We start from the raw sequence: 27,138 nt of genomic DNA, 5'->3' as shown, positions 1-27,138 counted from the left end.
TAAGAGTCAGAAACTCAGCTTCTTGAACTACCCTTTTAAAACATAATCAAACAGAGTATTTCAGGTTATGTTCTTCTCATCTTATAGGTTACGTAAACTGAAATCTAGAGAAAATGAAAACTTTTGAGTGGGATGTTTAAAAGTAGGTTGACGACAAACTGGGTCTATTCCTATTCTACAACGACAGATTGGGTCACATTCCTGGTCGTGAGCGTATACGCACCCTTATGAGTTTTTAGTGTTGCAGCAAAGGGGTGGGTAGATTAATTTCGAGGTTAAAAGCCTTCCCCATGAGCCCGAAAAAGAGGCACAAAAAATCAAGATATCAACCCCCTCATCAAATTCCACCAAGTAAGTCCAGTAAACCAGAAACGAAGGTACCTCTATCTCAATCTTGACCTCTCACCTCCTCACTGATACCGTATGCAGGTAGGACTACTCAATATACATTAAAGCAACAAAAAACCAAAACATGGCTGAGTCAATCCTCGTAGTCCAACACAGCTCGGCGGACTTTAATACCTTCTGCTTCATCCAGTACCCACACTTGTGTGGGATCGATAGCGTCATAGAGTTCGATTTCAATATACACAATAGCAATTCAGACAACAAATAAAACAGTGACCACTTTTTAAAAAAAGTTCAGATCATCACTTATAAATTCATTTACGCTATAATATAATTTATCACAAAGCAGCTTCCTGACGGCTCTCTTGAAGGCGGCCTCATCCAACTGCTTCACACCAGGAGGCAGCTTGTTGAAGAATTTCAGTGCAGAAACTCTATAGTTGGCCTGTGAACGGTGGAGACGTCTCCTGGGGACATTCAGCAGCTTGCGGTGCCTGGTGTTGTGGTTGAGAATGTCACTTCGGGCAGCCAGAGTATGCTGTATCCTCTTGACATACACCAAGCTCAGGAGGATGTAATGGCTGAGGACCGTCAGCTCACCAAGGCGAGCAAAGATGGGCTTGCAGTGGGAAAGATGATCGCTGCCTGTTAAAATTCTTACAGCCCTCTTTTGCAACCTCAGGACATCAGCAGCCCCCGCTGAATGACCCCACAGTAGCAAGCCATAGGTAATGTGGGAATGGAAGAGCGCGTGATACATCATTATAAGGTACTTCTCAGTCATCAGGCCCCTCATCTTGAGCAGCAGAAAGCAAATGCGGGAGAGTCGACTGGTTACCTGCTGTATATGACTGTTCCAGCTGAGATATCAAGACAAAACCCAGCAGCTTCACTGGATTCTGAGTGTCACGCAGTTCACGTGACAAGCTCCAGATGATCCTTTGGGTCTTGTTCTCATTCAGCTGGAATCGATTAGCCAGGAACCATGAAGTGGCAGATCGAAGATGCTCCGCAGATGCCTCCAAAACCCGCTCAAGCCCAGCACCCGATGACAGTAGAGATGCATCATCCGCAAACATCAGTGAGGAACCGTGGTCGTCGAGGTCATTTATCATGACAAGGAACAGTGTAGGCCCTAGCACCGATCCCTGAGGAACACCAAAAGTCACTGGAAGTGTCCGGGAGTCCGCACCACTGAGGGAGACAAGCTGAGTCCTTCCAGAAAGGTAAGAGCCCAAGATGGAAAGGGCAGAGTATCTTAGACCATAAAAGCTCAGGCTATATTGTTTATAATGCGTTACAATAATATATTTATATTATTATATTGGCTGATAAATCCATAAAACAATGGATTCAAGCTTTGAAACAGCAATACCGTACTGAAGGTTATTGTAGTACATAGAATTTGAGATATGTCAAAATAACAGTAGGCTACTTATACAAACTGAAAACGTGATTTTTCAAGTTGAAATCAGGTTAATAATCAATTACTTGAGCGATATAAAGATAGTTTCAACTCATTTCATTATTAAGCTTCGTTTTATTATTAAACTCGGTTGTTTCAAGGCATCGGTTAGTATGTCTGATAAGTGAACCCATGATATAATTTAGTAGCCTATAGTACCTCTAAAAATAAAAATTAAAGTATTATAAAAATGCATCTTTATTCATCAAGCTAGTACAAAATATCAAGAAATAAAATAAAATCGCTGGGATGAAGAATTCTACGCAGAGCCTCCCCAAGTAAGTCTCACGACGTGGTCAGTCTTTTTCTTGGTGGATTTGATGAATCCGAGTAATTGAAGTTCAGCCACCGCTTGAGTGAATCTCGCTCTACAATATTTGGTCAAGGAACATAGAATCCATCAAAATCTATTTAGTGATCAAAATCAATAAAAATGAAGAATGTATTCAGAGTAGTATAAAATAATTAATTTTATTTTTATCTTCTACCTTAAATTACTAATCCACGAAATTAATCAGGGGATTTTTGTGGACAAAAAAATGTTGCATCTATTTTTCAGAAGAGGTAGTTCCCAAAACGAAGAAACAAATACCCCACCACATTCTTAAAAACTCAGCATGCTCATCATAACTATGAAGGATGGCATCACAACTCAGCTAGGGCAACTCACACACTTGAAGTACCTAGTAATAATTTGAGGATGTTTGAAAACACTGCATCAAACATATTGAAAAGTTAAGTAATTCAGTTTTCTCCATCCATGACCAGCACTTGCTGGATAGATTGCGTCATTAGGTCAAACTTTATTTATAGAAACACAAGTTTTACAATCCTCCCTGAACAAAAAATGTTAATCTTTATACGGTTAGCGATGTTTAGCAATAAGGCTCAACTCACACTTACGCGACTCAGGTCGAGAGCACGTGTTTTCAGATGGTGACGTCATGGAGACTAGAATCGACTGGTCTGAGTGTCATCATTTGGAATCACATGCTCTCGACTAGAGTCGACTACTCTATGTTGTTGAGGTGAGAGTTTATGAACGGCATGAGAGACTACCAGCGTTACAAAACTTCAAGAAAAATAACTCTCATCTCACACTTAGGCGACTCAGGTCGAGAAGAGTCGACTCTGGTCGAGAGCACGTGTTTCCAAATGATGACACTCAGACCAGTCGATTCTAGTCTCCGCGACGTCAACCATTTGAAAACACAGAGTCGCGTAAGTGTTTACAATTGTCGCGTAAGATTCGAGTCTCTTCTCGACCTGAGTCGCGTAAGTGTTAGTTGAGCCTAAATGCACATTTGATAAATGAAGATTTGTGATATAACAGTGACATTAAAAGGGAAAATTGACTGAGTCTAAAATATACAATATAAAAAATAAGCAAGCACTAAAATACAAACAGAGCTCTAAAAGTGGAATAGCCAACACGGGATTGATAATGACTGTCTATTTCTAAGACTTTCCTCTAGAAGTTACTCACATTTAAAATAAAATCTTTTGGCTTAGGGGCCATCTTCAGTTTGTGATCTCTATACACGGTAGCAGATGGAATCCTAATTGATGGAGTAGCTGTATTGGGCTGTCTTTGGTGTGTTACTGTTGTCTATTGTGGTTGTAGGTAAAGAGTTAATCAAAATAATATGATATTTAAAATAGGTCAGAAATGTTTATGTTTGTTTATTGGTTTTCCGAATTTAAATTTCAAGTTCTTCTATAGTGTTCAGTTCATAACTTTTTTATATGCATGATTGGAAGATGTGAGTAATATGATTGAATTAAGGTGGGTTTTCGTTTGTGCGTGTCCGCGTTCGGCTGCATAAGCGATTATATAGTCAAAATAGCAATAACTTTCCCCAAACAATAAATCGTGTCTATTTGTATCGTATTCACTCAGTTGATATCGTAAGTCATTTAATATAACAGTGATTTTAATACTAAATACGATATCAACTAAATGTATATGATACAAAAAGATTCAATCTATTGTTTTGAATAGTTACTATTTTGACTTAACACGTACGCAGCGGAACACGGATCCGCACAAACGAAAACCCACTTTTTGTTTCAAGTAGAAGTCTCAAAAGAAGACAATTATCTTTATTATATAAAAGCGAAATGGCACTCACTCACTGACTGACTCACTCAATCACTCACTCACAGAACTAAAAATCTACCGGACCAAAAACGTTCAAATTTGGTAGGTATGTTCAGTTGGCCCTTTCGAGGCGCACTAAGAACGGATTTGGAAAAATGTTAACTCTAAGGGTGGTTTTTAAGGGTTAAAAGTTCGTCTTTTAGCATGTATATTCTTCTTATTGCAATCTCTTAATTATAATTGAAATTTCCATACCATATGATAATATAGAACTATAATATAGAGTACCTCTTCGAAATAGTTGTTAACAGTTGTTAAATGTATATGAAATAAAAAGATTCAATCTATTGTTTTGGATAATTGCTATTTTGACTTAACGCATACGCAGCGGAACGCGGATCCGCACAAACGAAAACCCACTTTTTGTTTCAAGTAGAAGTCTCAAAAGAAGACAATTATTCATTATAAATTCAGTGTATTTCAAGTTTAAGAGAATAAATAAAGTTAGAACATGATGATCCAAAATTGATTAGCTCTAAGGTCTTCAAATGAAACCCCAAATGTACCGTACATAAAATTATGTACTGGAGTGAAAATGAACATCATTTGCAGGTGAATCGCAAGATCTAAGCATGACGCAATATTTGCCTCCTTGATAGATAAGACGTTAATAGAAAAACAGGTAGAGATAAAAGGAAGCAATATTTTAAATACTGTAGCTGAATACTGTGATTATTAAAGGATACTGTATCTGATCATCCAAGTTTTTACCGCTATCTCCATTCGGGTTGATCACAGCTGCGAATGACTGGAATAAAAAACAAAGTTTCATTCAATTTTGTTGAAAAAATGCATTCATTAATTGTAGATGACGTTTTATTGTTTTGCGTATACTAATAATTTAATAAAATCTTGCAGTGATACTGCAAGACAAAAAGCACAGTAAAAATATAATTAATAACTAGATTAAAGTGATTCCAGCTCAAGTCAATTAAATACTAGTTATCCATACAAAAGTCATTTCAAACCGAATATTCTATTTGCAATCAGCTACAACCTATGAGTTACTAGTTCTCTCCTCATAAAACAGCAAATTTTTGTGGTGTAATGTACTACATAAGAATACATTTTATTCAACTTTTATTTAAATTTAGTTTACACAGCTTACATAATTCTTTTCAGAATTAAATTCTCTACAATTTTTATTGCGAAAAATTATTTGTTCACTGGTTATTTATGAAAGTTATTGGGCATCAAACGTAGAAGTCTGTGTTTTTCTACTTAGATTTTTTGCATATTTCAACTTTTTTCTCAAAAACTACTCACACTAGAGCTTCCAGACTAGTTTTATTCGATTTTTCAGATATTTTTCCATATGAATCCAGCATAAGTTTTTAAAAAACTAGTTCCCAAACAATTCAGCATCGGTGTATTTCACCAGAGGAACTGAATTCCGGGCGAAATCTTTCACCCTGTATAACTCGCTAATGAAGCGTTTATGGATATATGTTTATATGAACTTTTTTCTTATTTTTACCTCTACTATCACGTATTAAAATATTTTACCATAATTATGAATCACCCTGTATATTAATATTGACAATATTTGAAAAAACTTGGAAAATTATGAGATTGATTTAAGAGTGATGCAAAACTTGCATAGAATTTTCGAGCTCACCTGAAGCCAATCGTACATATTTATAAGCGAGCTGCTTTCTAGATGAAGTTTGTATGCTATGCACACATCTGGCATAGTAGGAAGTATCTCCCCATCATTTGACAGCTTACAACAATTGCACTGAAAATAACAAAATGAAGTTCAAATGAAAATTTGAAAAGCAGACATTATCTCTCTGATGACAAATCAAAATATAAAGAGACACCAATATTTTGATTAATATTATATTTAGGATATTTAATATAATATAATATAATATTTAGGAAAATAATATTTATTAATATTTAATATAATATTTAGGATATTTTGATTGTATGTAGGATCACATATTGCCATTGCCCCCAAAGAAATTCAACGTTCTCGCACCCCCCCCCCCTCAATCACAATCCCTGGTGGGCATCCCTGATGTCATGATATGATGAATAAAATCACTTCACTTATATTCACTACTTTATTCAAAATAATAAAAACTAGTCGTTGAAATATTTTTTGTCATAGTCATTCAATTTCAGCGGTTTACATCCATGAGATATCAAGCCGGTAAACAGCTGATTGTAGAACAAATAAACAAATAATTCTCATTACAGCATACTATAATACTGTAATAAAATCATATGTTTTCTTTACAGTCGAGTACGTTTCCAAGTTCCGAATTTGGAACAGCAAAACTGTTCCTAAAGCCGCCTTTTAGCGCTCCAAATAGAAGTTTTATCAACTACGATCAAGAAATTCCTGATTCGAAACTTGTAAACAAGGTTATGTTTAAAGAATGCATGTACTAATGTCAGCACAAGCATGTAATGTATTCTGTTTCTCAATTATTCTTTTGTAGATTATTATGACAAAAAATAGTGTAAGTTACTTGGACGTGAATGTCTTTTGCAGTGCTCGAATGAAATTCTAGTCGAGGCGTTAGCCGATGAATGATGAAACAATCTCGCCTGCAAAACGGCTCTTCCCGTCCTTGTGACTTAAGATACTATTAAAGTTTTTATATTGTTATTATTATTATTATGAATAAATATCACATTTTATCAGTAGTTTACTCATTTCATGATTTTATTCAATTCTATTACAAACCAGTTTTCAATTACGATTTTCCTTATTAGTTTTAGTCTTATAAAATTCATATTTATTTATTCATATTATAAATTATCATATTATACAATCAAGGTGAAAACAACAGGCATTCGCCCTGTTTCTATCAGTTTTAGTTTTAGATGTATAAGGTACAACAGTTACAAGTGAAATGCATACATTTCAAGAAATACAAAATGTCTGGATATTAAGGTTGTTATATTTGCCTCGAGATAGTGATGTGGATTATTGAGCGCGGTGTGTAGAGCGGCGCGCGGGGCTCCAATGAGTCGTCGCTTGACTGATGCAATGTCATCGAATAGCACCACCTCATGCAGCGGGTGATGCGTCAGCGGATTCAGTGTCTCTTCGAACAGCTCGTCTCTAACAAATTCCAGAAAATTCATTCTGGCCAACTCGTAGGCGTTGGCCGGCTGCTTCGTTTCTGACAGTTTGGCTAGGTGCTGTTTCAAACAGAGAAATTGTAGAATATTAGAATAAAATAAATATCAAGATTGAGTATTTAACGTGTTTTATCTTCATCATAACATGTAGGAGAGAGAGTAAATCCAAATCAACAAACTTGATATTGACTCCAAATCAATATTTTGATATTGAGGATAGATTTTTGTGTTTCTGTTAGTGCTAAACCGGATTTTAGATTGTAAAACTTTCTTCTCCCTATTTTTTCTGGTTATTATTTTTATTTCTGGTTTCAATTTTGTATTACTTATGCTTACTTTAAAGAACTTTTTTCTGTTCAATGATGCTCCTGTAATGCGGACGTGACCTTGTTATCAAGGTCATTTGCATGCAGTGTTTTATTTCATAGAATTATTTTTCATTTCTATGATTATGTATGTATATTTCAATTATTATTGTTCAGTTCAATATTATCATCAAAATTTTTATAGTTTTTGCTTTTTAAATGTGATTTGTGTTTGAAAATAGTTTTCTTGATTTTAAAATTTATAAAATAGGAACTCAGGAAGTGAAAGTGCAAATTTTTAGTGAGAAAAATGAAGAACCCAAGACATAACCTATAAACTTGAGTGTTGATAGGAAATGACATTGGGTAATACGGCAAGGCAGAACATCCGAAAGGATCTCTCTGCCCATAAAAGCCATAAGAGTAAATAAAATTATTATTGAAAATATTTTCTAGAGATTCTGTATTTTGGCGAGATAAAGTTTCTTTCTTTCAAAAAAATATACATACAGCGTGCTCCCCGAAAGGTATAACAGCCGAAGACCATAGATTCTACAAACATTAAATTTGCAACAAAAACTGTCTAGTAAAATTGTCTTATATCGACCTTATCGATATTTTTGAAGATTGTCAATAACTAGAAAACTATCAATCACATCGAATTCTAAGGATATGGTTGGAAAGAGGAAGAAATATCCAATAAGATTCGTATAATTTGTTCCTTTGACGTTTTGGAACTTTTTATGAACGTTCAAGCTGTTTGAAATTTAGCTTTCAACTCGACGAATGTACTTTTTTTAAATATACTAGTTACAGTACAGCATGAAAAAAAGCGATTACGGTAGAAACTTGTCATATTTCAAATCAATAGAACAATAAGTAATTCTGTAAGTTGTGTAATTCTGAATGATTAAATAAATACCTTGATTCATACCTGATCAAGTCTAATTTTCATACCAGGTTAATAAAAAAGTCAAATTACGATTGTGTTTTGGTGGGGAAAACACCCTCTGCAATCATTTTTCAAGAATGTGCATTCAATCAGGGCGTTTTATGGAAGCAAGCATGGGTCCTTTTCCATAAAGTAATAGCATAGGTAAACAATAGAATAAGTAGATGTATAAGTAGTAATGTATGAAGTTGATATGAAATCATTCCGATTTTAGTGAAGTTATGAATACGATAACTTATTTTTCAATGTATTATCATAGAGAAACAATAGCATAAGTAGATATCCCATGGTATAGGGCGTTTATGACGCAACTTTTACTGTTATCTCAAGCTGATAGTCCACGTAGTTCTTTCCTGTGAAGCTTTATGACGCTGGTAGTCTCTCATATTGTGCCGTTCATACACTCTTACCCGGTCAAAACAGTTAAAATCGACAGTAATCGGCTTGAGATAATAGTAAAAGTTGCGACATAAACGCCCTATACCATGGGATATCTACTTACTGTTTCTCTATGGTAATAGCTTCTATTATTTTCAAAATGTGTAACTGTAGTAGATTCATCGAAAGTAGAGCAACCATCTTTTAATTTCTTAATTCGTAATTACCAGTTCGCAATGCTTTCATTGACACTGAATCAGATAATCTGATTATTTAGCAGTCTATGACAAAGATATTTAGATTGCCGCTGTGAATCGGTCTTGCTGCTCTCACGCACACTTGTTTGTTATACTGAAGAGACTTGAAATGTTGTCAAAAATTCACTTTATTTATATAAAAATTAATATTTTACAGGAGCATGCTTTCGTGTGTACTTTGAAGTCTCTTCAATTATGGAAAAGTTCGACAACATCTATTTTCACGCTACAAACTTGTTTGTTTACATTGTCTCTTGGCTCCAAGAACAGATTATAGATTTTTTTAAATTTAGTTAAACTTAGAATAATAATCGAAAAGGTGAGTGAGTAGCTTGCCTCTTTGAACTGAGCTCGACTGGTAACGTTGAAGCGAGCCTTGGATGGACTTTTTGTTGGCGTTCGGCTGGTCGGCTCCAATCCAACATTCTCTAGTTTCTTACAATGCGTCTTCAATTTATTCAATAAATTTTTCACAGATTCGCTCTCCACATTACAATCTCTCAGAATTTCCAACATCTACAAAATAAAAAATACACAGCGTGATAAGAAAGCTGAGTGAGTAAAAACTAGAGCAACTATATACTGTAAATAACTGTATTTAAAAACTTAAAACTATATAAATAACTGTAATTTTCAGCTTACCTTGTATAATTTTGGCAGAAGTTCATCCTTCGAAGTCAGAGCTAGTATTTTGAAACATTCCTTATAGCTTGAGGAATTGGTAACCTTTAATGAGACTGCTTCACTGTAGATCTCTCGATACTGCAAAAAATAGGTAATATTTCATGTTGAAAAAGTCAAGGAAATTCCTTCGCAGTTAATAACGTAATGCGAAACAATAAAAATATACATTATTGTGATTCGATTATTTGAATGAAAAATTGTGATTCAATTTGTCAAAAATTTGTTTCGTGTTGTCAATTTATTTTTTTCATTTTCATTTTCATTTATCTAAATATAATAAATTTTATAATATAATATAAATATATCTATATATAATATAGATAATATAAATTTAAAATTAATATTGATAATTATTATTGAACAAAATTTCAAATTAAATTCTGTAAATCACCCCGAAGACTTCTGCTACTTCAAATATTGACAACAGGGTAAACAGCTAGATGGAAATTCGAAGAGCGCTACTATTCAAAAATTATCTGTCAGCCCGGAAATTAATATTGATTTACTTCATGAAATTACAAGCTATTGACGCATGTGGAAAATAGAACCAGGGGCCTGTTTCATAAAAGTTACAAGTCCTGTAATACAGGAGAATCACCATTCCAATTACATGCTCAATATAGCCGATAAAATCAGCTGTTCCTGTATTACAGGACTTGAGTTTTTATGAAACAGGCCCCAGGTGTTAGAAAAGATTCTGTTTCAGAGTTTGTCAAACTGAGCCCAAATTACAGTATCTCCTAACTCCAATAATTACAACTTCAATCGAGATTTCATGTCCCTCTTCAATTTATACTAGAGACCAAGTGTACGTAATGTGTTACATTTTACATTACATTAACAATTCATACTCCAAAACGATGAAACGACCAAATTTTTAAAATGATGTTGACATTAGTGATTGACGATGAATGAAATTGAATTGTGGTAAATTTTTACCTGTTTTCCCAGCGGACAATCGGGTAGATCTGATACCAGAGCATGCAGCATCCGTAAAAATGTATGAAATACAGAAATTGAGTCTCGCAGCTCTTTCATCAGGTTCCTTAAAACCTCCTGAAAAAGAAAAACAAAAAAAAAAAACTGAACAAGTCTAAAATTTGAAACATGTACATACTAGTACCATAGAGAAAAGATATCGTAGGTTGTCTCGTATCAGTTGTCTCTGCTAGTACTTATATATATATATATATATATATATATATATATATATATATATATATATATATATATATATATTGCAAACTACAGGCCTATATTATATACTTGCACATATTGAGTATACACTCATCAACAAGTTCAAATGAGAATAAGAACAATGAAGCCGGGTAATTTCCCAAAAGTTTGTCAAATCACTGTCTCGCATCAGTTGTCTCTGCTAGTACTTATATATTGCAAACTACAGGCCTATATTATATACTTGCACATATTTAATACACACTCATCAACAAGTTCAAATGAGAATAAAAAAAAATGAAGCCGGGTAATTTCCCAAAAGTTTGTCAAATCACTGTCCAGGCCATTTAGAATTTTTTGTATGTTTTCCTTTCATGGTATATCCAATTTGACCTCCGCATATGAAACTGAACAGCTTTTAATAATATTAATATTGATCATATTTTTCAAGCTCTTAAATAATGTAATTTTACACTTGAATGTATATAATTTCTTAGCAGAACATGGCAAATTGGCATGTCCAGACACTAACTTGTGAATTTCAATTGAAAAATTAACCAATTTGTCTGTTGATTATAAAAGCAAATTTGTGTATTTAATCAAGAAAAAGATATGAATATGTAATTATGTCGGTAATTAGTAGAATAAAATAATAAATTTTCTTAGAAATCTAGTTTATGTGTGTGTCTAGGGTAGAGCTCATGAGTGTTATTGTAACCCTTCTTATTTCTCCTGTAGGGCTCCCTATCAAAAAACTTGAACAATTTTTTTTTAATAGGATAAACAATATTTGAGTTCATTGCTGTTGGTTATACATAAACCTCAATAATGTCTGTGTTATCGGATCGGCACATTAAACTGTGAGTCCCGGTTGAAGATGAACAGTCGTTGACGGCTCAAATTATAGGCAAGGCAAGGTGGGACCTTCCTGCAAGGGACTCCCCGCCAACAAATTCCATATGAATTTGGTTAGTGAATTTGGAATATAGAAAAAAAATCTAATTATAATTCACATGGTATTCTATCACTAACAAATTATTTTTTCGATAGAGAAATTTCACCTAATAGTTGAAAAACACTATAATATTAAAAGATTATGAACTAAAATATTATAACTTTTTGTGTAGTTGAGAAGTTGATATTGTGGTAATTATTCATATTGAATGAAAAAGACTAAGAAATTGTCAAAAGCCACAGATTTATTGATACTTAGAAAGACCGGTTTCGGTTATTACACCATTGTCAATCTCTGATAAACTAAGAGTTTCAATGAGTCTTTGATTTTTGACAATTTCTTAGTCTTTTTCATTCAAAATATTATAAACATGAAAATAATAAATATTTTAAAATATAATATTATTTAATATTAATAAATACTATAAAAATATTATAAAAAATAGAGCATATACTACAATATGATTATTTTAGCCAATGAAAGTTATCGATTTGGTTATTTATAAAAGGAAGAATAAACAAAACAGTGCAAACATTCCTTCAGAATGAGAGAAGTGCCAATTCAATAAGAGTTATATCAAATTTTGACTTCATCAATAGTAAAAATCAAACAAAGAAACCAAGTTCAGAAAAGTAAATGTTGATAGAACGAAAAAATTGTAAGAGAATATCTCTCGAAAACTTACTTTCAAGGCAGGTGAGCTCGATTTAATTTTGGCTTGTTTTTCTTCCGGCAGAGAAAGCAGATATTTTTGGAATGATGGTAACTGTTCTATGCTAGACAGATTGGCTTTGTCGAGACTATCGACAACACGTTTTATGTCAGATTTTGAGCAGCACAACACATTGGTTTTCGATCCGTAGAAATGACGCATAACACAGTACTGAAAAAATGTTAATTCTTAATTAATTTTATTTAAAAGGTGTAAACCTATTGATTTTAGAATAGGCTTACATAACAATGATAGGAAATCGAATGACGTAGAACAATGTAACTCCATGAAAAAGGTGAAAATCAAGTATTAAAATATACTTTAGTTTTTAATTATTATTAATAAATAATTGACCCTGTTGTCAATATTTGCAGTAGCAGAAGTCTTCGGGGTGAATTACAGCATTTAATTGGGATTTTCGTTTAATAATAATACTTAATTCATTAGCATTTGAATAATTGCGAATTTCTCAGTAATTTCCATCTGTACTTTAGTTTTAGTAAATCAAGTAAGCTATAGCGTAATTAATACAAGTAAAATTATTATAGTACAATAATAAAATAAACCGCGAAGGGGCCTCTTGCCCGAATCATGTTATTGTTTATTATTAATTCATTATTTGTCAGTAATTAGTTTTTTTAAGTTACGTTTTTTGGCATTTGATCACATCGCTCAAATGATACACATTTTAAAAAATTATTATGAAGATTATTATTTACACAATTATATCACAATTATCACGATTATTTTATCACAATTATTTGAAATCGCGTCTAATTTATACTATAAAACTGTAAATGGAAATGCATTCATTCAATAAAAAAGAATACTTTGACAAGAAGCAAAGTCAATTGCATATAACTATACCTAAAAAGCAGTCATCATCTCTAATCACTACCCACGCACAAGCCTAAAGCTGCGTACACATATACGCGCTTCAAACCCGCACTGAGCACGCTCCGCCCTCGTACCGCCCTCGTTCCTCCATCCTACCGCAGTCGCTCCGCCCCCGCTCAGCAGTCGCACCCATCATGAACGTTACGGAAGATGTTAGATCTTCTCGCGTTCCCCGGTCGAACCACTGTTGCTCCCCGGTCGATCATCAATCGCTCTGCTGGAGTGACGTTCGGTTGCAGAGCAGAGCAAAAGTCTGTACGCACCTTAAGAACTTATGTGGGCATCATCACCCTCAGTATTATTATATTGTATACTCAGAAATTGGGTGTAGCCGCAATGATTGTAAAGAGTCAATTCCTTCTACTTCAGATAAAAATGTTCATCAAATAAATATGAAATAAACGGTAGTCAAATAATTAAAAATGAAAATTCTTCATAGAGCATAATAGTACACTTAGAGAGTTACAATCAGAATTTTTAAAGTTAATAAAATGGGAAGTTGATTCAATTTTACTACATGAAAGCTACATTTACCTTGATACCCTTGATGAAACCATCCACTGAGAAATCATAGAACAAGAATATATCTGTCAAAAACTTCATAACTTTCGAGCCAAGCTGGAAAGGACAGTCTTGTTTCAAAAATACCTGAAACATGAAAGAAAAAATGAAAAACTGTAAACATTAAGAGATGTAAGTGTTCACACTACTTACAAGCACATCTATAAGGTTTCTTTTAAATCACTTTCTTGCTATTAAAAAGAACGCCTAGCTGTCAGATTTTATCAATAAATGAATTTATTCCCTCACTGTGACAACGAGATCTTTCGGCAGACCTGCCTGCCTTTCTTCCTGGTTGACCAGGAAGATGGCGGACTTGCCAAAAGATCTCGTTGTCACAGTGAGTGAATATAGTTATTTGTATATCTAGAGTGAAAAGTACGACTTTTTCTCCCTGTGGGAAAAAGTTTGAAGCCCGAGGCGAAGCCGAGGGCAGCAATTTTCCTGAGGGAGAAAATAGTTATTTGTGCAACTAGTGCGCAAAGTGACAGTTTGCTGCACCGAAAGAAACGTTTACGCACGAGCCGTAGGCGAGTGCGGAATGATGGTTTCTTGAGTGCAGCAAACGAACTTTGCGCACATATTTCACATAAAATTTTTCCTACAGTTACCATTGAATATGAAAAGTGGGTGATTATGAGTAGAATGTCCTGAAATCCATCAAATGTTTGTCTGTATAATTTTGTAATTGATAACAAATTCAATTAATTTTAAAATTGATAATTAAATAAAAAAATGTTGTATTTATAGATATAAAAATTTTTAATCTTTAAAATTTTTATTTTTTGAATTCAAGAAAAAAAATTTAGTTTTCAAATTTTAGAATTTCTATTTTTTTAATTTAAGAAAAAAATAAAGTTTTCAAATTTCCATTTTTTTATTTTAATTATAAATTAATTAGTTTCAAATATTCATTTTGTCAAAATTGCATAAAATAATTTTTATTGGAGTTGAAAGTTCTCAGCCAAAAAATAAGAGACTGTGAATGGATTCGAACCCCAACCTTGCATCATTGTCAATATTTCATTTACCAGTCCAGATTGTTACCAACTGAGCTACTAAGCCACTCTCTGATAAATGGATGCTTGAAGGGGGTTTATCTTATGTAAGCATTGAAATGACTACCACAGTCAGTGTTACCAACTTAATTTAGATTTTCCTGCACTGGTCCTCTATATAACCTACCAACTATTTTGCGTAGTCATGCTGCAAATCTGGAGTATGCAAAGTAATACTTTGCGCACTAGAGCGGAAAAGTGATTCTTTGCGGCCTGCAATCAGTGCAGAAATTGTCACTTTCCAAGGTATCTGTGGGAAAAGTATTTTTCGCTCGTGATGTACACAACATTTTTCCTCCATCTACATTTTTTTATAGAAATTGCAAATAAAATCATTCTAATAACTTACGTATTGGTGACAATAATTCCTAACAACATAACCTGAATCTAAAACCTAAAAACCGGTCGTCTGATTGGCACTGCCGATTGCGCTATCTATCGGCCAAAGTTGTAACAATTATATCAGCTGGGCAGCTACCAAAAATGGCTGACTCCAGATCACGCGGTTCAGATTTGAATTGCAGTTCAAAAATATTTGTTGGCTGGTATTTTGAATAGAATAAAATATTTTAAAAATTGTATAAATTTTTATCGTCTACTAATATTAAGAATATAATAATTATCATACAAACATATATTTCATGATTTAATCAAATTTCTGGTTGTAGTATTGAATTCAGTTGACTCAATGACAGACACCTCTATTATGCTTTCTCATCTGAGCTTAGACCTTCTAACCTATTACAATGTCAGTTTCAAAATAGAGATGCTCCCCATGTTATTTAAATGGAGTCACTTTTACTCCCTAGGGAGTTTTTCTGTTTTTTACTACCGAGAGCGAAAAAGTGACACTAGTATTAGGTTTCAGGGAGTAAAGTAAGTACTTTAGACAGTAGGTGGAGGAAAAATTCATTTATTAATAAAATCTGACTGCTAGGCGTTCTTTTCAATAGCAAGAAAGTGATTTAATAATAAACAGTTCGTGATGGAAAAGAACATTGAAGAATTATGTTTCTTTTACTTACGATTTGCAATAGCTAAATTAAGATTCAGTTCACATGTCAGAATCCATTATAAATCAAGTTAATGCTTTCAACCAATGCTGGTATTTCGTTTTTACGAAATACCTGGATAATTTCAAAGGAAAAACTCAGAAATTCTCATGAGTGAAAATTGTATAATTAGATGATAAAGAGTAATTTGATTCAGTTCTTCTGAATTGTTATCAATTATTTATGTTAATATTTTCATAATGACAAACAATGACAGCAGAATCAAATAGCAGCGAAAATTCAAGGAATGCTGTTGAATTTTTAAGACAGTATAATTGAAAAAGTCTTTGCAGATATTCGGTTCTATTGGCAATGTCATCATCATCATCACTATAAAAAAGTAAGGTCCACGTTATAATGGCAGTGTTTGATTAGCAATGGTATTGCTATCCTTGTCTATCATTCAACGAAGCGGATAGCGCTGTCTGTTTCTCGCTTTGCTATGTTGCCAGATCGGCTTTTAACAATGTAGAATTAATAATTAATTAACAAAATATTTTATCTTAATTATGAAAATTCATTATGAAATTATTGGAAAATATAATTTCTAGCTTAATAAAATATAATTGATTATTTTAACCTTCCGGTAGTCGCGCCCTACTCAGTCACAAAAGCAGTCACGTGTTGTATTTTGTACAATATCCAAATTTCCAAGTGTTAGGTATGTACTCTGTTTACTGTCAAAACATATTAACTAACATATTAACTTTTTCCATCATCTTGGATTATTTTACGCCTATGAACATTTGGATGATTACCATTTCATATCCCAATAAGGTACATCAAGCAAAACCATCAATTCTGTGTTATTGGTTCGTTTACAGTCCCCTATACAGTCTTTCCCTATCTTATGCACAGTGCGACTTATGCGATGTCGTGACTAAATGGCAACTAAAGACTGAACCATTGCTCGGTTGATACTGCAACTCAGTGGAGTGATGGGGGGAAAGTTTTGGAATACATAGGTGAATCATTCACTGACACCACCCCATTCAGTAGTTTTTTGCAGCAAAAAACTGACACTGTTGTACTTTTTACAACAGCGCGACTGCCTGAAGGTTAAACGAGAATGTGCATTTAATATTACATTAATTATCCTGTATCCGCTACCGTCTATAGAAGGCATTGACAAGACAGTGAGGATTGGCAAAGTTGTTCTCCTATCTTTCTCCACTGCCATTATAACGTGAACTATAGTCTTCAGACCAATGACAGACTCTCAGAGTATGGGAGTAGAATAACTCATATTAGTTGTGATGGTGAATGTCATTTCAATATCAAATTGTCATCTAATTTGTGAGACGTGTTTTGTTCGTATAAATGATTTCGTTCTTACCTAATCTAGTGTATTTTTGTTCTTACCTGATCTAGTGTATTATTGAGGAAGTAAACAGAAGGTTGAGACTGAAATAGACGAAGACTCAACTGCGAAGTGGCCGTGTGAGACAGTGACTTATGGATGGTGCTGGCTGTGGTTGCCACGCCCATTATCATCACTATTGGTAATCGTCCTGTATATTGACTGTAAATGCAATATCATAAATTATAACATTTTAACAACAAAGAACATTAATTATTATCAATGGTAAGTCAAAAGAGGTTGACTAGACATGCACAAAATTCATATTTACAAAATCAATTATTTGAATCAGTAGCCTATTATTTGAAGACGGAATGAATAAAATACTTGAAATTGACCTTGTATGTTGATATGTTGTGTGAAAGACAAGTGAAAGGATTAAGTTTTATGCACTTAAAAAATATTGAATAGCCCTAGAAAATACCATTAATAAAAATAATATTGAATTGAAATTTATTAATTTAGGATCACCTTCTTTTCGCTGGTTCCAATTCCAATGTACATACATTTAATTAACCTTCCGGCAGTCGCGCTGTTGTAAAAAGTACAAAAGTGTCAGTTTTTTTGCTGCACAAAACTATTGAATGGGGTGGTGTCAGTGAATTAGTCACCTATGCATTCCAAAACTTTCTCACATTCCAAAACTTTCTCAACATCAATCCACTGAGTTGCAGTATCAACAGAGCAATGGTTCAGTCTTTAGGTGCCATTTAGTCGCGATAGTGCATAAGTATGATAGGGAAAGACTGTATACGGGGACTGTAAACGAACCAATAACACAGAATTGATGGCTTCGCTTGTTGTACCTTATTGGGCTACGAAATGATAAATGTAGATGATAAATGATAATTGTAAATGTAGTTTGCCACAATTTCACAAAATTAGCGTAATTTTTGTAGAAAATTACATATTTTTGTAAATAATACAAACATGAAATATTTTCTAAGCCATAAGATCCATGCTAGAAAATATTAACAGGCTTTACCTTTATTTTACTTTAAGTTTGAGAATTCTGATTGAGCAGGGATGAATTGCAAGACATGTTCCGTAGCTCTACTTCACAGATTCTCTTTTGTGGTTCAAATCTGAATGAACTCTTAGGGCCGGTTTCCGAGCTCGTGATTTAGCTAAGTTCTAGACTTTAAACAGCTGGAGTCACAGAATTGGCTTTTCGAAACTGGTCCTAGTCGTAGTTTTTATGATAATCTTTATTTTCTCATTTCTATAATTGGAAACTTTATTCCTTGACGAAATGAAGCACTCCTAAATAATTAAAAATAGCTGAAGCTTTACACTATTTTTTTTTATTTCATTTTGTGTTCAATTTTATAGTTTTTTGGAATTTAATGTAAACGTAGACTGCGACTACGCCCGGTTTCGGAAAGCCAATTTTCTGACTCCAGCTGTTTAAAGTCTAGAACTTTGCTAAATCCCGAACTCGGACACCGGCCCGTAGTAATACATAGTAGATTGGAGGTATAAATCGTTCAAAAAATCATGCATAATTGATTACCGTATGTACTGTATAAATCAGGGCTTAAAGAGCTTCATATATCAACACAGCGATTACTAGTAGGTTGCCCCAAACCCAGGAAAATTACAGACTTTTTTCTATCATCTGGTCAACAGCATTAGGTCAGCATTAACTCAAAAAATAGAATAAAAAATATATATTTAGGCCTTATAGTCCCCTTAATTCATATGTGGATTAATATAAGACAAAGTGACAAGGAAATACATTATTGGAAACTATATAATAAAATTAATATCGTTAAAAATATTTATTATTATTGAAATATGCACATTCCTCAAACATTGTCATGGGAGATTTACTTACTTACTCCTCAGCTCCACAGATCGCTACAACCCTTGGCCTCCCTCACAAAGCCTCTCCATCTCTCCCGATCCTCTACCTGTCTTTTCCAGTTGCGAACTCCAAGCGTTCTCAAATCCTGCTCTACATCATCTGTCCATCTATTCCTTGGCCTTCCTTTTCTTCTTCTATTGTACATTCTTTCTCTCCTCATAATACCTACTCATTTCTTTCTCTTCTCATAATACTATATTAATTTCTTTGATATTTGTAATTGATTAATACTGATGCAGAGCTGTTAAATAATCATTTATCTCTTAAGTTTTATTTAATTTTATATTGTCATTTTTTGTAAATGTTACCATAGGCAATGACCTTGTATCAATTATCAATAAATATATCTTATCTCCATATACATTTGGCAATCCTTTCATCACACATTTGGCAATCCTTTCATCACCCATTCTCACCAAGTGCCCCATACACCTAATCCTGCCAGCTTTAATAAATCGGACCATGTCTTCACTCCCCAGGAAGCGCTCGATTTCGCTATTTTTTCTCCTTCTCCAAATTCCATTTTCGCAAACAGGGCCCACTTTCAAAGATATGGTCATGGGAGATTAAATAAATTTTATTACAAAGAAATCTGAAAGAAATAAATAAATACTGGTATGTTTTATTAGATATACGGTAAATTTGTGAATCGGAATAAAAAATACTACCTGCTGGAAGTATACAATACTCCACGTTTGCAAGCAGGAATGAATATCACTTCAACTAATTTTAAATGCATGAATAAAAGGAGAAAGAAAAAGAAAAGAGAAAGAAAAGACTAGCAACCATTCACTCTCACATTCACACACCTTGCACTCTTTCCAATAACAGCTCATCTTACTAATGCTTATTGCCAGCCACCAAAATTACATTTTAACTACGAAATTACATTGAATAAGGATTCTAAATGGTCAATTTAAAAAGACATTTAACTGGCTTTTGTGCAACCGGCACTAACTCTTCTAAGTAACTGAATGAATGATTTTTCCAACCTAAAAATCAACGTTCGCTAAGAGATTATGTTAGTTCAGAAGCCAAAATGTTTGAGATGTATTACTAGGGATCGTGGATGAAGTAAATAATGTATGCAACATTTGCGGTGAAGAGATATTTAGATATTTGCACATATTTTGAGTTATTTAGCATAATTTATTTAGAAACACAGTTTTATTTTGTCACATCCACATAGTTTATTAGACATTAATACAAAACTGCAGTTTCAGTAATAAATAATGTGGATGTGACAAAAGAAAACGGTGTTTTTCAATTATTGAAAAACCACAATATCAATTCTCATTCAACATATTTAGCACATTTGCTCAGCTCATGCTCAAGTATGTCTTAAGCTGCGTACACATATACGCGCCTCCAACCCGCACCGAGCACGCTCCGCCCTCGTACCGCCCTCGTTCCTCCATCGCACCGCAGTCGCTCCGCCCCCGCTCAGCAGTCGCACCCATCATGAACGTTACGGAAGATGTTAGCTCTTCTCGCGTTCCCCGGTCGATCCACTCTTGCTCCCCGGTCGATCATCAATCGCATCTGCTGGAGTGACGTTCGGTTGCGGAGCAGAGCGAAAGTCACTCGAGCAGATCGATTGATGATCGACCGGGGAGCAAGAGTGGAACGCGAGAAGAGCTAACATCTCCCGTAACGTTCATGATCGGTGCGAGTTCGGAGCGATTGCGGAAATAGGGCGGATCGTGCGCGGAGCGGGTTGGAGGCGCGTATATCTGTAAGCACCTTAACTCGTACTTTAAAGTTTTCATAATGAACCTGCTACTTGAGCGTCTTTTAGGTCCTCTTAAGAAAATGTATAGGAAAAACGAACATTATACTTCACAAAATAAATCATGAACTTCAAACCTTCAAATTAATAAAAAGTTCCTTTTAAATAATTGACATATTTCTTAATCAATTGTTACAAAAATCGTAGGTTTTTAAAAGTGGGAAACAATTAGTTGATTCATTTATTGTTTTAATGTGAAAAAGAATAGTTTTTAAATCACAATGTATAACAATAGTTGGTTAGATTCATTTGATCAACTATCAATACAATAGAAAACCTAACAGGTGTAACAGAACATTTGATAATCTATAATATAATAAAGGAAAGAATAGGCTTATACACATACGAAATGACGCATCATTACGTCTTAACTACTGGACTGATTAACTTGAAATTTTGCATTTAGATTCTTAATGTAACGAGAATGGCTACATGCCTATTTAAAATTTTTCATGATTTCAGTAGGTCGAGTTTTCAGTTTGTCAAGATTTCAATTAGATCTTTGCGGAGCATGGGTTACCTGCTAGTAATTAATACAAATTAATAGTAAAGACAAACGCTTCTCAAAAAATAGAACTTACCTCCTCTAAATCAATGTGTTTCTTCTCTTTGACAAGGAGAGTAACCATTTTCTCGATGGCGCTTCGAACGTTGGTGAAGTCGATGGAGTCCAGAATCGCCACATGTGGGGTCACATTCACACGAATTCTATTGGCCAACGCTGAGAAAAGTGTGCTATGATCTGGCATATTCACCCCTTCAATAGAAAAGACAAGCATTATGAAAAATAATTGAAGATTACTTACGTCAATTGAGAAAGAATATTTTGAATAATAATTATAAAAGGCAAACAAATTCGTTATTGGTGGTTATCCATTTTGTTTTCCCTGGAATTATTACTATTGTACTTTTATAACTTTAAAGTGAAAAAACACTCACATTCTTTTGGTGTGGCGACGACCGTTTCGTGCTGGTGTTGCACATTCTCAAGCCAAACAGAAACTGAAGTAGTTAAGGTTATGAGGGTGGGTATTTGGTCAGAGTGGGGGTGGAGGGGAGTTTTGGCGGTTAATGGAGGAGGATTTAAATGAGTCTGGCAAACAGGGTGTGGGAGGAAAAGTTGATAATACCCACCCTCATAACCTTAACTACTTGTTATTGAATAATAAAACTAAGAAATTGTCAAAAACCACAGATTTGTTGATACTTAGAAAGACCGGTTTCGGTTACACCATTCAATCTCTGATAAACTCGAGATTGACAATGGTGTAGCAACCGAAACCGGTCTTTCTAAGTATCAATAAATCTGTGGTTTTTGACAATTTCTTAGTATTTTTATTTAATATGAATAATTATCACAATATCAACTTCTCAACTACACAAAAAGTTAACTACTTCTGTTTGGCTTGAGAATGCCAGCAAGAAACGGTCGTCGCCACACCAAAAGAATGTGAGTGTTTTTTCATTTTAAGTTATAAAAATACATTAGTAATAGAATATTTCAATAGGAATCCGGATGGAAATTGAGAAATATTAAGTAGGATATTATTTACGTAATAAAAACTGACAAATACTGAGATATTCTAGATATTGGGGAGTATACAAGATAGAAATATCTTACGTTAATGTATAATTCACAAGTAGGCTCAAGTGTGTAACTTGATAACTTGATAGTAGAAAGGGCTTTGCCAATTAGAAAAAATAAAATACAGAGAATGAATTATTACTGAAATAGGAATAGAATGTGGATACAGCAGAACGTATCTCAATACACAATATATCTGATGGAACAAAGAAGAAAATTTGTGATATGGGGTTTTTATTGAAGAGTTTTTTCTCATTGAGTACCCAGCTGCGAAATGCTCAAGCGAATTACTTTATACTTATAATTATTTAAACTAATTAAAACTAGTGACTAATTAATTATTGTAACTAATTAAAACTAGATACGGTGTAACGAATGGCTGTTAAATCGATGGTTAACTATAGCAATGGAATGAAGTAAGTATAATGGAATAAAGTATAATATCGTATAGAGTATGAAGTATAATATAATGAAGTATAGTATAATGTAATAAAGTATAATATTGTGTAATGGGTTACACTCACCCAATAGAAGTGCTGCTGACGATATTTTCCCTTTGACTGTGTCACATTTCGATATAAAATCGGCCAAGTCATCTAGGACACTTTGTGATACATTTTCATTGATTTCCTATGATTGAATAAATAATATAGTAAATTGGTAAATCCAAAAAGGAATAAAGTTACAGCAATATTCGATAGAAAATGTTATTTGTATGATATAGGCTGGTCCAATAATCATTAGGTAAGTTCAGTTATAAAACCCCAAATTCTCGTCAAAAATCTTACAATCAATCTGTAAAAAATGTGGGGAGAATTGGAGCATTTATTTCTTACATAGAACCAACAAATTTTTGCCATGAGTTAGGCCCAGACTAAAAGAGCGGAATGATATAGCGGAGACAAGGGTATTGCCGTTTTATAATAGAAAAACATGAGCCGATACCCCTTATTAGACTAGAGGGCTCCAGTATACAAGTTGACAAAAACATAAGATATTTGGGCATTACCCTAAAGTGGCAACTGCATGTCGAGCACATAACAAGACTGACGGCTGTGTGTTATATGATAAGCCGGCTGCAACCAATACTTGATAAAAATGATCTAATGAAGGCGTATTATGGATGCTTCCAGAGCATATTGAATTACGGGATATTATTCTAGGGAAAAAGTCCCAAGGTCCATCGTATATACTTCTACTTCAGAAAAGAATCATTAGAACAATTTGAAAACAACAATATCTAGCCCATTGCAAACCCCTATTTGTGGAGACCAAAATATTGACACTTCAGACACTCTTTATAATGGAATCGGCATTGTGGGTTAGAAGAAAGCCAGAGGCGTTAATACAGATCCATGGTCATAACACCAGACGACGAAATGAAATGCATGTACCATCAGTGAGTTCCAGGCTGGTGCAACAAGGTCCAAAGTACTTATACAGCAAAATTTATAACAGATTACCCCAGGATATAAAGCAAATCAACAATCTGGGGCCATTCAAGAAATGCTTAAGGAGCCAACTATTGGAGAGACCATATTACAGCCTTCTGATTATTCCGATGACAACCACGGCGCTTTTAGCGCTATAACTTCAAGTATCAAGAGTTAGGCACATACTATACGAGCAGAATGATAATATAGCGAAAGTCTATAAGAGCGGAATTACCGGCTGAAAATCTAAGATACACAGTTTCCGCCGACAGATCAGTGAATTCCACGCGTTCATTCTGAACTAGCCTACCGCACTATTATGGCAGGTATTGTGCTACCTTATTCCTCATTTCAAGCTGCTAATCTTACATGGCTTTTTGGTTGACAGGTTAAGGCAGAACCATAATGTATTGGTGGTTTGCAAGGGACTATCCAGGATGATAAATACCTTTCCAGGAAGCTGAGATACATTGTCTACAGGGAATACCTAGTCCCAGAATTCAATCTTTATCTAGTCCCAGATCATTCAATGTTTCACAGTCACATTGTGAATGGAATAATTCGGTGGGTCTTACTCCCGCTTGCCAGGCTGTGCTACGGTACTACGAAAGCGGACAAAGAGACTATTGCAGACTAATCTTCAAGGATCTATTCTTACTTGATGATGTGTAAGCACACACGAAAGCATGCTCCAGTAAAATATTAATTTTTATTCAATTAAAGTGGATTTTTGACAACGTTTCAAGTCTATTCAATCTATTCTTACCAAATATCCAAAGTCTTGATCGTTAGCCAGGTGTTCCCGGATAGATCGCATCAAAAAGAAATAAAAAACTTTAAAAGTTAATCAAGATGGCGTGGCATCATAGTCCCTCAAAGCTATCCCCAAGGAAATCACTGACACTGTAATAGTTCTTGCAATCGGCCACCTTGATAGCCTCTTCTTGAAAACACCAATAGGAAGATCCCTCACCGAGCCCGGCAGCAGGTTGAACATTTCGAGTGCCAACACTGGGTAAAAGTCCTTCACCTTTGACAACCTACGGCGTGGAATCTCCAACTGTAGCCTTCTGCGGGAACCGTATGAATGCACCTGACACCTACTCATCATGTTAGCCCTGTTTATCTTCACTGCGGTGGGTGAAGCCAATATATACAGCCCGAAGATGGTGTGCACTTTCAGGCGTCTGAAGATGGGTCGACAATGGGCAATGAAGTCACTGTAGGTAAGTATCCGCAGTGCCTTCTTTTGAAGAAGCAGGATGTCATTGGCATGCAGAGAATGGCCCCAGAAAAGAACTCCATACTGCACATGACTTTCAAACACCGCGTGACGTGATATAACATTAGAAGTCGCTTGAGATTCAGGAGGCTTCTCAGCTTTCTGAACAGGTAGATTACTCTAGACAGTCTCCTGCATACCTGGTCAATATGTGGCTCCCAACTTAATCTGGCATCGATTCCAAAGCCAAGCAAAGTGACTGTTTCGTCCCTTGGAGTGTGGGTACTAAGAGTACAAGCATCTCATGCTTACAAGGTAGCATACAAGGTATCCATGTTTCAAGTTATGATCAATAACTTTTAGGATAATCTTCAAAGCCTGGTAAAAATTAGCAAACATTGCACCCACAACATACGTTAATGAAACGTATTTGAAGTTCTCGTACTTACTGGCTCGTACTAGCTGGCCGGTACTCAAGGAGATTTCCAAGCACTAGTTGCTATTCGATATTGTAACAGGACACCCAGTGGTAATAATGAATGCAGACTTTCTGCTAATTAGGTATACCTAATTAATAAATAAATCAATTTGAAATATAATTGTTTGGTTAATGATAATGAGCCACTATTTAAATTTTTATATCCTAAAACAATAAGTATGTTCTCCTCAGTCAAATGACAACATACTCTAGGTACCTACTCTCATCATCTCACACACTTAAGACATTGTAGACCAGTGCACTAAAAGTATTACAATAAAGAAGAATAATTTAATTACCTCCAAATTTTTCTCTATTTTACTCCACATCTTTGAATAAAATTGATACCAAGCTTCTGAAGAAAAGTCCAAACAATTGGTCGCTTTTCGTTTTTTTGACTTGGCATCTTTTGGTTTGAAAACAAAACAGCCCTGAAATAAAAATTAAATTTAGACTATTAGAGAAGTATATATTATATACAGTGTTGAATTGAATTAGTTCACATGTATTACAATCTTTAAGCTGAAAATATTAAATACTTACTTTTGAAACAGATACTGTAGATGACATTATGACCCGTTAGCTTCAAAACTTAGTCTAAATAAAAAAGTATAAAGGCAGAAAAATGACATAAGCTATTCACATCATTATTTGATTACAATTTATTTTACTAGACGAAATGGTTTAGGCAGTTTAGGTATAAACAGTTTCTACAGCTAATTATCTTATAAGTTTTTCGTAAAATCTATGCTTCTATTGTAAACTTGTAAAGCAATCACCTTAACCTATAATAATATTTTGAAATAAAAATAAAAAGCAAATACCCGCGCTTTTCTAATCTAAGCAGTACGCCAACTGCTAACACAAAAATCAACTGACCACTTCTGAACGTAGAGTATCTGAACACTAACCCAGATATTTCTTTAAAGTTGAAATTGCTCGAGTTGAGAGTAGATCAATCATTAGTTATTTGAAAAGTGTTTTTCAACTTTCAAGTAGAAATATTTTGTAATAATATAAATCTGGGAACCGAATTGAGTAATTTCCTGACTAATCTAACAAACGACCAACAATGTACTTGGAAGCCCTACCTCATAAAAGAGAAACAAAAATCCTTGTTCATTACTCACGGAACAACTTTTTTTAGATTTTTTTGACATTAAGAAAAATATTTTGAATTCTCTCTTATCAAATTTTACTATCAACTCGTCTGGGAATTGAATACATCTCGGAACCAAGAAAGGAGTAATAGAATAAATACGGTGGGCTGGTAAATTTTTAATCAATTATTGAATAAATTTTTCTTGTTATACTTTGATACCTTTGACTACGACATCCATGATT

The 27,138-nt window shown here is 34.2% G+C and overlaps 1 protein-coding gene across 1 annotated transcript; it reads right to left on the bottom strand.

Moving 5' to 3' along the window:
* Window positions 1-1,995: 1,995 nt before the first annotated feature.
* On the bottom strand, window positions 1,996-26,611 carry LOC111062231 (origin recognition complex subunit 3). Its single transcript, XM_039431980.1, has 15 exons — window positions 26,338-26,611; window positions 26,094-26,225; window positions 23,186-23,291; window positions 21,654-21,833; window positions 19,275-19,437; window positions 17,423-17,582; window positions 13,924-14,037; window positions 12,466-12,663; window positions 10,589-10,705; window positions 9,608-9,727; window positions 9,302-9,481; window positions 6,897-7,133; window positions 5,593-5,712; window positions 4,661-4,722; window positions 1,996-2,181 (listed from the first exon to the last, which is right to left on the bottom strand). Exons 1-15 carry the CDS (start codon window positions 26,362-26,364, stop codon window positions 2,073-2,075), a joined length of 2,025 nt encoding a protein of 674 aa, XP_039287914.1. The 5' UTR covers window positions 26,365-26,611; the 3' UTR covers window positions 1,996-2,072.
* Between the last annotated feature and the right edge of the window lie 527 nt (window positions 26,612-27,138).

Source organism: Nilaparvata lugens, chromosome 7, assembly GCF_014356525.2.
Source record: "Nilaparvata lugens isolate BPH chromosome 7, ASM1435652v1, whole genome shotgun sequence".
NCBI classification, from domain to species: Eukaryota; Metazoa; Arthropoda; class Insecta; order Hemiptera; family Delphacidae; genus Nilaparvata; species Nilaparvata lugens.
This window is presented reverse-complemented; position numbering and strand designations above follow the sequence as displayed.

Bases quoted from the DNA above. Each gene is read 5' to 3' on its own strand.
- LOC111062231 (XM_039431980.1), bottom strand. From the start codon at position 26,364: ATGTCATCTACAGTATCTGTTTCAAAA. The intron at 17,583-19,274 runs GTGGAGCTGAGG...TTGCATTTACAG, and splicing joins GCCAAGGGTTGTAGCGATCT to TCAATATACAGGACGATTAC. The intron at 2,182-4,660 runs GTATCCTTTAAT...CAAATATTGTAG, and splicing joins AACTTGGATGATCAGATACA to AGCGAGATTCACTCAAGCGG.